Source organism: Strix uralensis, chromosome 5 (genome assembly GCF_047716275.1).
Source record: "Strix uralensis isolate ZFMK-TIS-50842 chromosome 5, bStrUra1, whole genome shotgun sequence".
In the NCBI taxonomy this organism is placed as follows: domain Eukaryota; kingdom Metazoa; phylum Chordata; class Aves; order Strigiformes; family Strigidae; genus Strix; species Strix uralensis.
The window spans coordinates 7,003,022-7,015,354 of record NC_133976.1 but is presented as its reverse complement, the minus strand read 5'-3'; the positions used below and the strand labels follow the sequence as shown (position 1 = coordinate 7,015,354).

Genomic DNA, 12,333 nt, shown 5'->3' with positions numbered 1-12,333 from the left:
AAGGCACTCTATGTCCTTATCAAGATCATCAATAAAGATGTCGAACAGAAATGGTCCCAACACCAAGCCCTGAGGAACACCACTTGTGACTGGCCGCCAGCTGGATTTAGCTCCATTGACCACCACTCTCTGGGACCGTCCATCCAGCCAGTGCTTGACCCAGCAGACCATTTGCTCATCCAGGCCATGGGCAGCCAGTTTTTCTATGAGAATCCTATGGGGAACTGTGTCAAATTCTTTTCGAAAATTCAGGTAGATAATATCCACAGCTTTTCCCTCATCCAATAGTCGGGTCATTTTGTCATAGAAGGAGATCAGGTTTGTCAGGCAGGACCCGCCTTTCATAAACCCATGCTGACTAGGTCTGATCCCCTGGTTGTCCATTATATGACTTTTAATGGCACTCGAGATGACCTGCTCCATGACCTTCCCTGGCACCAAGGTCAGACTGACAGGTCTATAGTTTCCTGGATCATCCTTTCTGCCTTTCTTGTAGATGGGTGTCACATTTGCCACCCTCCAGACCAATGGGACCTCCCCAGTTAGCCATGATTTCAGGTAAATCATGGACAGCGGCTTGGTGGGCACATCTGCCAACTCCCTCAGCACCCTTGGGTGTAACCCATCTGGTCCCACAGACTTGTGTGCATCCAAGTGGTGTAGCAGGTCTCTGACCACCTCAACTGTGCTGACCTCATTCTGCTTCCCATCCCCATCTCCCAGCTCATGAGGCTGGGTGTCCAGTGAACAGCCAGTTCCACTGCGGAAGACTGAGGCAAAGTAGGCGTTGAGCACCTCAGCCTTTTCCTCATCCTTAGTTACCATGTTTCCTTCTGCATCCAATAAAGGAGGGAGATTTTCCCTAATCCTCCTTTTGCTGTTAATGAATTTATAGAAACTTTTTTTATTATCCTTAACAGCTGTAGCCAAGTTGAGCTCTAGCTGTGCTTTGGCTCTCCTAATGCTCTCCCTGCATAGCTTCACTACATCTTTATAGTCTTCATGAGAGACCTGGCCCCTCTTCCAAAGGCAATAGATTCTCCTTTTGTTCTTGAGATCCAGCCAAAGGTCCCTGTTTAGCCAGGCCGGTCTCCTTCCCCACCTGCTTACCTTTTGACATGCGGGAACAGCCTGCTCCTGTGCCCTCAAGACTTCTCTCTTGAAGTATGTCCAGCCTTCCTGGACTCCCATATCCTTCAAGGCAGCCTCCCAAGGGATTTTGTTAATCAGTCTTTTGAACAGGTCAAAGTTTGCCCTCCGGAAGTCTAAGGTGGCAGTTTTACTAACCCCCTGGCCTGGCCTCAATCCAGAAGAACCATAATCTAAGGAGAAATGCAAGTTTCTGCTAACCCCAAGCACCAGTACCTGACTGGGAGCTGAGCGGCAGAGCAGCCGTCCTGCTGAAACCAGGCTTACAGTGGATGCCCAACTGAATACGAGCCAACAGTGCACTCTCATCACAAATAAACAGAACGCACAGTGAGCAATACTGACTGACTGAAAGTGGCCAGCAGATGGAGGGAATATTTTATTCTCCTCTGCTCAGCACTGGTGAGGCCATATTTGGAATACAGTCCAGTTTGGGCACAACCAGTACAAAAGGGATGTGGAGAAACTGGAATTGGTCCACTGGAGGGCTACCAAGCTGGTTACCTAGAGAACGTGGCCCACAGAAGAGTGGGGGAAGCTGGACTTGTTTGCTATGACACAGAGGAATCTAAGTGCAGTCTAACTGTAGCCTGTGACTGCTTGAAGAGAGTTACAAAGATAATAGAGCTGAAGTTTTCTCAGTAATGTCAGATAATGTAACAAGGGGCAATGGCCAAAAAAATGCACCTTTGAGGCTCAGACTGAACATTAAGAAAAAATATTTCACCAGGAGGGTTGCACAGCACCGTAACAGATTACCCAGAGGAGCAGCTGAATCTCTGTTGTTAGAGGTTGTCAAGACCGTAAATCCATGCCTGAACTGCTCCGGTGTCGGTAAAAGCCCAGCTTTCAGCACAAGGATGGACATTCCAACGAACACATCTCAGATTCTGTGATAAACTGAAGATGTACAGCCTGAAAATTACAGCTGGGTCAACACACTGCCAGGTGAGAATCTCTGCTGAAGCCCACGGGCAGTGGCTTTCGCGGTGTACCCTTTGTGAAACTAAACACACCCAAGCCATGCTCAGCCTCACTGGAGTCAGCAACAAAATTCTCTAGAGCTGGGACAAGCGATTGAACTGATGGATTTGCTGAAGGAGACAAACTAGTAACACATACAGTTCATAAGCAGATCTATTCATAAGGAGCAACAGACTACTGTTACAGGCTTTTGTCTATAACATATGAACAGTATTGGAATCCATTATATGTACTACCATCATCTCTGGCATGTCTCCAAGCCTTTTACTTCTCTATTAATAACAATAAATGGAAATTCTCATCCAGAACTATGGAGACAGGTACTGAACAGGGTCATCTGAGCTCCTTCCCAGCCCCTGTGATTCCCCAAGTAACCTGGGATGTACTAAACTGATTTTTGCAGCACAGAGTTCCTTCTAAAACCACAGACTAAATTAATTGCTGAAAAAAACCATTTGGTTTGATTTTTCTTAACATTTATTCTGTACTTAGAATAAATTTATTGTGTCTGGCATATGCAAGAAGAGAAATTTAACTTGCAGGAAGAACAAAAATATAGTCCCCAAAGGCAACTGCGTGAAGAATCATAAAGCACAGCTAAGGAAACAAGATTCATTTCTTCTCATCCTGAGAGTGTGACCAGACAGGCTTACGCTTCTGAATGAAGGCTTCAATACCTTCCTGCCCATCTCTCAAAGTCAAATTGTCTACCATGACCTGAGTAGTCATTCTGTAAGCAGTATCGAGGTCCTGTGTCATCTGTCTGTAAAAGGTGGCTTTCCCCAATGCCAGGACAGATTTGCTGCTTTCACATATCTTGTGAGAGATTTTCATGGTCTCTTCTTCCAGCTTGTCTTCTGGTACCACCTTGCTGACAAGCCCGTGCATTAATGCTTCTTGGGCAGAAAGAGGTTCACCCGTGAAAAGCATCTCTAATGCCACCTGAACAAGAAAAAATACTGTATTAAGTCAATTCAACTGCCTTATTGCTTTGGTTTGTTTGGGGAATTTCAGCCTCCTCCTTCAAGTACAGGTTACTCTTTTGACAAATGTAGGATTTAAATCTTTTGGCCTCTTAAACTGCCAAGGAATTGTTATGAGGTTTCAGCAAAGAGCACTGGGTCTAAAGCTGGCCTTTTTTCCAACCTGCCCACTGATGCCAGCTGTCCCAGGCTGACACCTCTGGGTTACTTTTCAAAAGCCCACAGTCTCTAGTGATTGCAGTAGGAATTGAGAGATGTGGATGGTCCACAATGTCAAATGACTGAACTCAGTATTTTAAGCTGGGCATATAATAATAAATAAAGACTTACTATGTCAATGTGTAGTTTTTAAAAATACCTGCCTTAGTTTTAAGTTTGGTTGGGGTGTTTTTAAATATGCACTTCTTATAGCCGCATCGGTTTCAGTCTCCTGCTGCTGCCAGCATCTTGTACTTGAGGTTTCAGATTACAAAAATCCCCCAAACACTCAGTGACTATTCAATGTTATATACCAATAAGAATTTTTTTCCATGATTCCTGATGCAACTGACCAATGCCCTGAATCACAAGAGCTGATTATCCTCATTAGTATCTTTGCTCTGGTAGCCACAAACAGTGGCAACAGTTCATTTGATAAAAGGTTAAATCAGCAATCCTGAGAACTGCAGGGAATGTTCTTGCTACATTGAAAAGTGGCACAGAGAAAAGTATGTCACACACATCTAAAAAAGGTAGTCATAAACCCCAGAAACAGCTACAACTGTACACTATAGGAACACTTGCAAAAATACCCCACAGGCAGACTATATTTGAACAGGATGATTTACAGATGGGACATTTAAACTTGAAGTTCTTCTACAGCAATTGGGCTTGTGCAATTAAGTCATTGCGTCTCAACAGAGCCCTGCTGGGCTCAGAGAGTCTGTCCTCCTGAATCCAACTGGATCAGAACTTAAAGCTTCTTTTCTCAGTTACAGAAGCTTTACAGATCATACTACTGTTTATGCAGTGAGAGATGTGTGGTCACAATCAGTAGGAAATAAAGCAAGAAGAAAGTACAGGAGGGTTTTAGATGCTATTTAAAGCATCTTGATTTACACCCAGGCAGATCATGCTGGCAGCGAAATGTCACTGCCTGGCAAGAACTGATACCGTGGTGGAACTGATATCCTGAACTTGCAGGGGTTTCCTCGTCAGGGGAGAACATCATTGTCTAAAGCCCAGAGCTGTCTGTTGGAAGGAAAGCGATTGCTGAGCTGGTGTGCTGCTGGTGTGAGTTCATGCTGGTTGGGACTGCATCGGTAGGAAGCTGCTTTCCCTAAACAGAGTTCATCCCTTTATTATTTTTCCCCAGTCCAAAGAGTTATGAGGATGTTTTTTGCAATGAAGTATTTTGAATGTTGTATGGCAGGAAAATAAAGTTCAGGAAATGGAACTGAAACATGAGAACCTAATTCTTGCAAAATGACAAAGAGTATCTGGGAAGGGAGCCTACCTTTCTTGGAAGAGACCTGCCCAAGGCCACAGCTGGTGTGGAGCAAAACAGTCCAATGTTTACTCCAGGAGTAGCAAATTGAGATTTCTCACTTGCCACTGCGATGTCACAGCTTGCCACAAGCTGACAGCCTGCTGCTGTAGCCAAGCCATTTACTTTGGCAATCACTGGTACTGGAAGTTTCTGGATTAAAGTCATAACCTGCATGCACAAAAGAAAGTTGTCAGTCCCTGAAACTTAAGTAGTGGCTGTTCTAAAACTTGCAATTGCTTCACACACCTGAATTTCACACACCTCAGCTTTATTAACTGGGGTTTAGAAAAAGAAGTAAGCTTTCTGTAAAACCTCACGCACAAGACCACTGCTGTTGCAGTATCTTCTCAGCTGTGTTTATGTAGCACGAGTTGGTCTGCAAAGGCCAGTGGAAATGGAAAACACAGGAAAGAAAGGCAGAAACACTTGTTATCGGATCTGTATGGAGCTTGGGTGCCTCTGCGCTGCGGGTCTAGAGTTCCTGGCTGTGGGAAGATGTGTACTGGAGACACACCATCCCCACCTCCATTTGCCCCATAATGGAAAACTGGCTTCATAAAAATCTCTGTCCTGAGAAATGAAACCAGACTCTCGATGGTTTATGCATGATCTTGAGTCTGGGTTGATCTCACCCAAACACAATCATTGGATGTCTTTCCAGGCTTACTCTGCATTCCAGGGAGGGACTTACCTGCCAAAACCCAACTTTTCCTGCTTGCATTAGACATACTATGGGAAAATACACTCATTGTATCTCTCTCTCTCAGATAATTCTTGAAGGTTGGACATTCAACTTTAGACAGCTGAAGTTAAGAAAGATTAATTTGTCTTAACTTTTCTAACTCAGGTTTTCCTTCCATACAGTGGGAATCAATAAACTCACCTAATTTTAATGCCTGAAGATAGAAAACACTAGTTAGATGACTACAGTCATTATCTGGATTAAAAAATAATGTCTCATATTAGCACACTGCAGCAAGATAACAAATTTTCATTTGTTAATTCAATTTTTCCAGTAGGTGAAGTCCAGCAAATTTTATGTTCCTTAGGTAAAATTACGTACATTCAGTGTTGTATTTCATCAGTCTGTCTCCATTCTTCTATCTCTGTTTAAAAACAATTTTTCAGTGGATCTTGAGAAGCAGACAACAAAAGAATAACAACACTTGCATGTGTGCTGACAAATAACTATAGAACGCTCTTGTGGTTATAAAAATTCAAAGTCAACAGCTTCTCTGAAAAAAAACAACAACCCTGGTACTTATGCTTTTGTATCTGAAAAGCCTCTTGAGAAGTGATATTCTCGGCTGTCTCAAACGTGTATGTGGCAAGTACTTAGTTCTCAGATACTGCATTATACAGTATTGCTAACACCGTTATATGCATAGGGAAACAGATGTAGCAGCTGAGATGATCTGCTTAAGGTCACCAATCATAGCCAGATGTAGAAGCCAAGGTTCCTGAAAACCTGAAAGTCCAGTGCTCCACAATGCTGCAGGCATGTCATTTAGGGTAGGATCCATTCTACTTAAGTATTACAATTTAGGAAGACATGATGCCATTTTGGAAGCCCCCAAAAGTACCTTTCTCTATTAACCAAAAAAGAAGCAAAAGTCCATTATTCTACCACACAACTAAAATTTAAATATTAGTTAGGATCCTAAATAAAGCCTGAATTAAATTTCTCTATTTCTGTTTGCCTGTAAAGTGCCATTATTAACCAGTAAGACCTTCTTCCTCCATGGGGATAACAGTGAGTTGTGATTTATGAGAAACTTAAATCCCTTTAGGATACTCAGGTAGAGAGTTTAAAGCACTTATCACTACCATGAACATCAGAAAAGGGATCACTTCAAGTGTCATTTCATCTCTTAGATTTAATTTCTTCCTGACCTTGCTTTGCCAGTTTCACAGAAGCATTTAGGTTGGCAGTGACCTCTTGAGATCATCGAGTCCTACCCCCCTACTCAAGCAAGCTCGGGTAGAGCAGGTTGTCCAGGACTGTGTCCAGTTGAGTTTTGAGTATCTCCCAATCTCTGAATTTCATGGTCTCAGGAATTTTCATCTGAAATTGGTATACCATTTTTTATTTGTAATAATGCCCCTTACTAAACTTACTATAGAGTAAGGCACCATTCTCACAAAGAAAGCTAGGCATGTTTTTAACTCTAAATGCTGACATTGTTATTTTTTCCTATGTCTTTTTATTAATCAAAGTTAAGCTTGCTATACTACTCATTAATCCTGAATATAGCCACAGTGCTAGATATACATACAGGACAATTTAAATTCTTCTGGTCCTGAAAGCAACAAATTTTCCAGGCAAAAGGGGCGGCACTTAAGAAGAACTGCTTACCTCTGCACAGATTTCAAACACTTGGGAATGATGCTTCATATCATCTTCACTTGACAGTTCCTTTAAATCATGGCCAGAACAAAATACTGGTCCTTCAGCTACAAAGAATTTCAGTAAAAGTCAGTCTGAATTAATCAAGAAACCAGGGGTAGTAGCATATCAATCCCCCAGCTAAAGGTCTGTCAATGGTCAAAAAGGAGCTTGGGGAGAGAGTTTCACACAGCATTCCAAAATACTGCCTCCTGGGTTTTGTAACAACTTTAAGTTGCTACAATGCAACATTTAACCACAGTGACACCCATAAATATTATTAAGGGCCTAGTTTTACTTCCATTCCAAGTTAACTCAGTTAAAAACAAGGCACTTCACACCTCTGAGCCCAGTTTCTTGTGAGGATGCTGTTCTAAACAGCTCCTTGGTACAATGTAAACTCGTCAGCTGGAGCATGGTAGGAGTGCTCTGCTCTCAGACTAATACACAGTTAGTCCCTATTTATTGTATCCAGCATTAATGATTAACTTTTGCTAAATAAGCATCGATATTTTTGTGTCATGGCGTTCAAGGCCACAATGGCGCAAAAGAAAAAAAAGAAAAAAAAAAGTTCTGCCAGAGGAGAACCAGAAGGTTTGTTGGGGCCTCTTTTCCTCCACTGCTAAATTGTCATCTAGAGAATCCCAGAAAGCATGTCCATGGTTTGGGCAGCAAAAGAGCAGGTTTCTGTGGACTTAAGCTTTGGATTTGCTTGCCTCCAGCGGCATCTAAGATCAAAACAGCCTTTAGGGGTACACTATCTTTACAAGAGTTTTCCTTTGTCATGAGGGTATCTGACATAAGAATAAACCAATTTGATGCTTTTGAATCCTTCAGAACTTCTCAGGTATTTGTATAGATGTGACAATTCCAGCTACAACTACGCAGACAGGACCTTACCTACACATTTGTTTCTCAGGGATCAGATTGTGACACAGGCTATCCAGAAATAACCACACAATTAACATCAGTCAGCTCATGGGATCAGCAATACAAATCTGAAAATTAATCCCATCTGCATTTGTTTGAAGAAGAATCCACTGCAAAGTCTGTGTTAAAGACTCAAAGCATTCCCTGAGAAGTCTTTTATTTTCTTGAGATTTCTTCTTTTGCATTCCATTCAGCAAGGGAATTGGAAATAAACAGAAACATGCAATTTTTTAAACTAAAACAAAATAACAAATGAAATCATGTTCACAAACTCCCAGACTACTGTACTCCCAAAGAAGAACCTGAAGTGATTCACAAAATTTGTAGCTGCTGTTTGGAACATTGACTATATGTATTTAAACTCACCCTGTGAAGTTAGCTTACTTCCACTCTCACGTCTGTGCACTAACACACAATGTTTAACTTTACATACAGGAAACAGCGGCATCCCACACTAATAAACCTATTTCTCCAAGATGTTTGGAAAGGGGACAGGGCAAGATGATCTTAAAATAGCAGAGGAAAAAAAGATGGCTTAAGAACAGCTCAAGTTTCATTATCTTTAACAACTCTACAGGTTAATACCTAAATGGAGGAAAACTGTAATAGCCTGTGAGAGAAAAAGTTTTACATCTGCAGGTAGAGGTGACTGCAGTATCATTATTATGGTCTCGTCTTCATCAGACAGTTTTAAAACCAGTTTTGACAAGCCAGTAGCAGATAATGAGGCTGATCCGGGCTTAGAACAGGGGAACTGAGCAGATGATTTGAAGAAACTTTGTGAGCCCTGTTTACTACAATCTATACCTGCCACTGAAGGTGACAAGTGTCATACCTGCTCAGCCTGTTCCTGCACGAAACCCTGTATCTGGGAATGTTATTTCTTTACTTTGATCACCATTAGAACCTGGCTTTTGTTCTGCTTAAAGTATTATTTACACATAAATTTTAAACGAGTTATTTAATCTACTGATTTTTTTTTTTTTTTAACAGAAGGAAAAAGCTCATGGACTCTAAACACGGTGCATAACCTGGGAATACTGACATTCTGAAACGCGTTTCTACAGCATTTCTTCTTAGACGTGTTAACTACAAACAAAAATATAACAAAAACCAAGTCAAGTGTTAATGCTGTGTTCAAAAATGAGGAATTAAGTGAGTGAGAGTGGAAATAGGGGTAAGTATGAAAGAACAGCATGAGAGCAGGGTCTGAAGGGTGAAGGCACCTGTAGGATACTCTGCATTGTCCTGGAAAACAACATGCAAATCCCTTCCTGTCCCACCTTCCGTAATTCTGTGAGAAATTTCGGTTTAAACTCCGTATTATCCCGTTTCTCCTCCTTCCCTCGCCCTCTCCTTCTCTTCCGTCGGCTTTAAATGACGGAAGTACCTGAAATGATGATAACTCGGAGGTCTTTGCTTTTGACGTCGTGCAGCAGGTCCTCCCTGAGGGACTGCAGCATGGAGAGGGACAGGGCGTTTCTTTTCCTCGGGTTGTTCAAGATAATGTTCCTGTAAAAGCCGTTAAAAACAACGAGGGTTACTATAAAAAAAGTTATAATCGCATTCAGAGACTCAGGGGCGGCCCCGTAGCGGTGCCTCCCCCCCCTGCCCCCCGCCTCACCGGACGCCCCCCGCCTGCCGCCGGACCGTCAGCTTCGCGGGCGGGGGCGGCCCCCCGGCTCCCGCCGCCGCGGCGCTGCTGAAGGCGGCGGCCAGCGGCCCCCTCAGCCGGCCCAGCCGGGCGGCGGCCATGGCTGCCAGGCAGGCGCGCCGGGCCGCTCGCTACCGACCTCTAGGCCCGGCGGCTGCGGCGGGGCGGGGCGCGGCCCCGCGGGGTCCCGCGGAGGGCGGCCCGTGTCGGCTCCCGGGGCGGCGGCTGCAGCCCGGGGACTGAACAAAGCGGTACAGACTCTGCGCTCGCTGTCGGTTCAGGTGTCGGGCCTGACCTCCCCATGTTGGGTGTAGAACCAGCGAGGCCTCCCGCCACCTCCTGCTCGGGGACACTTGGGTGGGGAGGTGGCGTTCATCAACGAGGATCTTGGGGAGGCGGGAGGGGTACTAGTTGACATTTGCGATAATTTCTTCAGTTTCCATTGAGCATTTGCATCTGTGACCACGGGATGGGGATTAGGGCTCTGCTGAGAAAACTCGTTAGTGGCACTTAGGTTGTATCTTCACCAGAGAGGACAACTCTGTAATGCAGAGAGAACGAGCTCACTCAGGCTGAGAGTAAGCGTCACAGGATGATATTCAGTACTACAGGGTTTGGGGTTGTATACCTGGGAATTAATAAAATCATCATTTATTCACTGGGAGCTCATCATCTAGAAATGGTTGTGGTGAAGACCTTGGGTGTTTTAATTGGTTCCACAGAGTCAGCCTGTAGTCCGTATGATGCACCCAAGAAAAAAAAGAACAAGACACATGTGATTTTAAGAGGTGATTTTAAAATTCAAATGTGATTTTAAGATGCAAGGTATTTTAGGGACATACAAGTACATTCCCAGCTCATCTTGATTATTGCTCATACTTCTGGTCGCCTGTGTTCAAGAAGCCAAACTAAAAGAGGGGCAGAGAGAATAGTTGCGGCATAGAACAGAGACTCTGTTATGAGCGATGAGAGGAGTGTTGTTCCTTGAGTCTAGCAAAACAAGTATAAAAGAACTTATGACTGCTGTCTCCAGAGGGCAGGCATTTTGCAATCCGAGAAGGCACAAAGCTCTGTAAGATGGAGGACTGCGCGGGCACTATAGCAAAGGGCTACACGCTGAACATTAACATACCTGAGCCAGAAATGAAGGAGCAAAGACACTGCCGTTAGAGGAGTGAGACTGTGGAACAGCCCTGCCATAGAAGCACAGGGATAAAATCTGCTTCTTTTTTTTTTTTTTTTTTTTTTTTTTTTTTAAGAGGGAGCTCAGGAGGCTTCTAAAAGGGGTTATATGATGTCTCTGCCTAGGTTACCAGTGGGATGGATCTGGGGAAGTGGGTCCCTCTCCATTTGTGTTTCTGCTGAATGCCAGAGCTCTCCTTTGCCAGCTGCTGGTATCATGCATAATAAGTCTTTCTAATTTGAGGTATGCACAGCTCTCTGCAGACCCCAATTACTCAAAATAGTTCTTCTAGAAAATGTCCCTTTGCAATATAACCTCTCACATTTCTTTCATTCTTCTGTTCTCTGTTTACTCGCAAGAGCGATGACCTCTTTTTCTTCACACCTGGCTCAGGCAGTCTCCTGGGAAAGAAGCAGCAGTGTGGATGAGGCAGCTAGTGAACAATCTCATCTGCCATGAGATGCTGACAGGCCCAAAGACCAAGCGGCGTTGTTTCAGGAGATACAGGCTGTCCCAGTCATAATTCCCTGCTCTTTATCTCACCTACTCATCGTATATCTTTTCCTAAATGCAAAGGTAAAGTATTAGTAATTGAACTCTTTTATGCACACGCAAGTCTTCACTGTCTGTGCTCCATTTTCTGGCAGAACAGTAGGTACCCTATAATAAAATAGATATGTTCCTTGTAAACGTAAATCTGTGCTGCTTCCTGATCTCCCCACTCTCTGTGAGTTCTTGCAAAGTACTTGTAGGTTCCCAAAGGTGTCTCTAGTTTCATCATGTCTGTTGAACCCCTGCAGCTTCTTCTGAGTGTAGTGGCAATTGTGGCTTCTCAGTTCTGAACATCAGCCTCATAAAAGAACCACTTGAATTTTGTGTTTAATAATATTTACTTATACAGATAGTAACAGCTAGCGTGGGGATGTGCTTTCTGCTTAGTGATTTTATATTGCCTAAAACAATAACTCGTCAGATCATTGGGCTTTGTGACTCTACTGTAATGGCAGTAGTGGGTTTATGTACACTTTAAAGTGTTGAAGGACACTGATAGGCCTGAGAGCTAGGTCTGCACTGGGCTTTCCCCACTTGCCCATTTTAATTTTCTCATGGTTGGTTGTACTTCGTGGTCATTCACTGAAAAGTTCTTCTAAAATTTGCTTTTAATATATGGTAGGAGTCTGTAGAAAAAACCCGGCCGTTTAGAAGAAAGTGAAATCATCTTAAATAGATCACAGCAGTTTTCAAAGTCCCTGCTTGGTGTGGCAACGGCCAGCACACAGAGAACACAATGTGTGTGCTAGCTCTGGGAGGTCTCAATCCCCTGCAACTCTGACCAGGGACCTCTTTCAAGCAGGCCTTATGAATATGATCTTAATTTTTTTCTTCCAGTTCCTTATCTTTCTCTATCTTGTCCTTTTTCTGTCCATCTCCAAGGAAATAAATTTTTTTGGTCTCCAAAAAGCTTCTTTTTAATATAGAATTTCCAGCTCCCTGGAAATTCTGTTCTTTTTCACTTTGATTGACAACCTCATGTTT

At 43.3% G+C, this 12,333-nt stretch overlaps 1 protein-coding gene across 2 annotated transcripts; it reads right to left on the bottom strand.

The window, feature by feature from the left end:
• Nucleotides 1-2,268: 2,268 nt before the first annotated feature.
• On the bottom strand, nt 2,269-9,942 carry ECHDC3 (enoyl-CoA hydratase domain containing 3). Of its 2 annotated transcripts, none has more exons than XM_074869764.1 (5): nt 9,874-9,942; nt 9,351-9,472; nt 7,001-7,098; nt 4,612-4,812; nt 2,269-3,075 (listed from the first exon to the last, which is right to left on the bottom strand). In XM_074869764.1, exons 1-5 carry the CDS (start codon nt 9,915-9,917, stop codon nt 2,746-2,748), a joined length of 795 nt encoding a protein of 264 aa, XP_074725865.1. In that variant the 5' UTR covers nt 9,918-9,942; the 3' UTR covers nt 2,269-2,745. The 2 variants fall into 2 exon arrangements, with proteins under 2 accessions (XP_074725865.1, XP_074725864.1); XM_074869763.1 differs by lacking the exon at nt 9,874-9,942 and adding an exon at nt 9,585-9,765.
• Nucleotides 9,943-12,333: the final 2,391 nt, after the last annotated feature.

Excerpts from the sequence above, each read along its gene's own strand:
- ECHDC3 (XM_074869763.1), bottom strand. The coding sequence starts at position 9,715 with ATGGCCGCCGCCCGGCTGGGCCGGCTGAGGGGGCCGCTGGCCGCCGCC. Across the intron at positions 9,473-9,584 it reads CGGCAGGCGGGGGGCGTCCG|GAACATTATCTTGAACAACC; the intron begins GTGAGGCGGGGG and ends CGGCTTTTACAG. Across the intron at positions 3,076-4,611 it reads GCAGGTCTCTTCCAAGAAAG|GTGGCATTAGAGATGCTTTT; the intron begins GTAGGCTCCCTT and ends TTTCTTGTTCAG.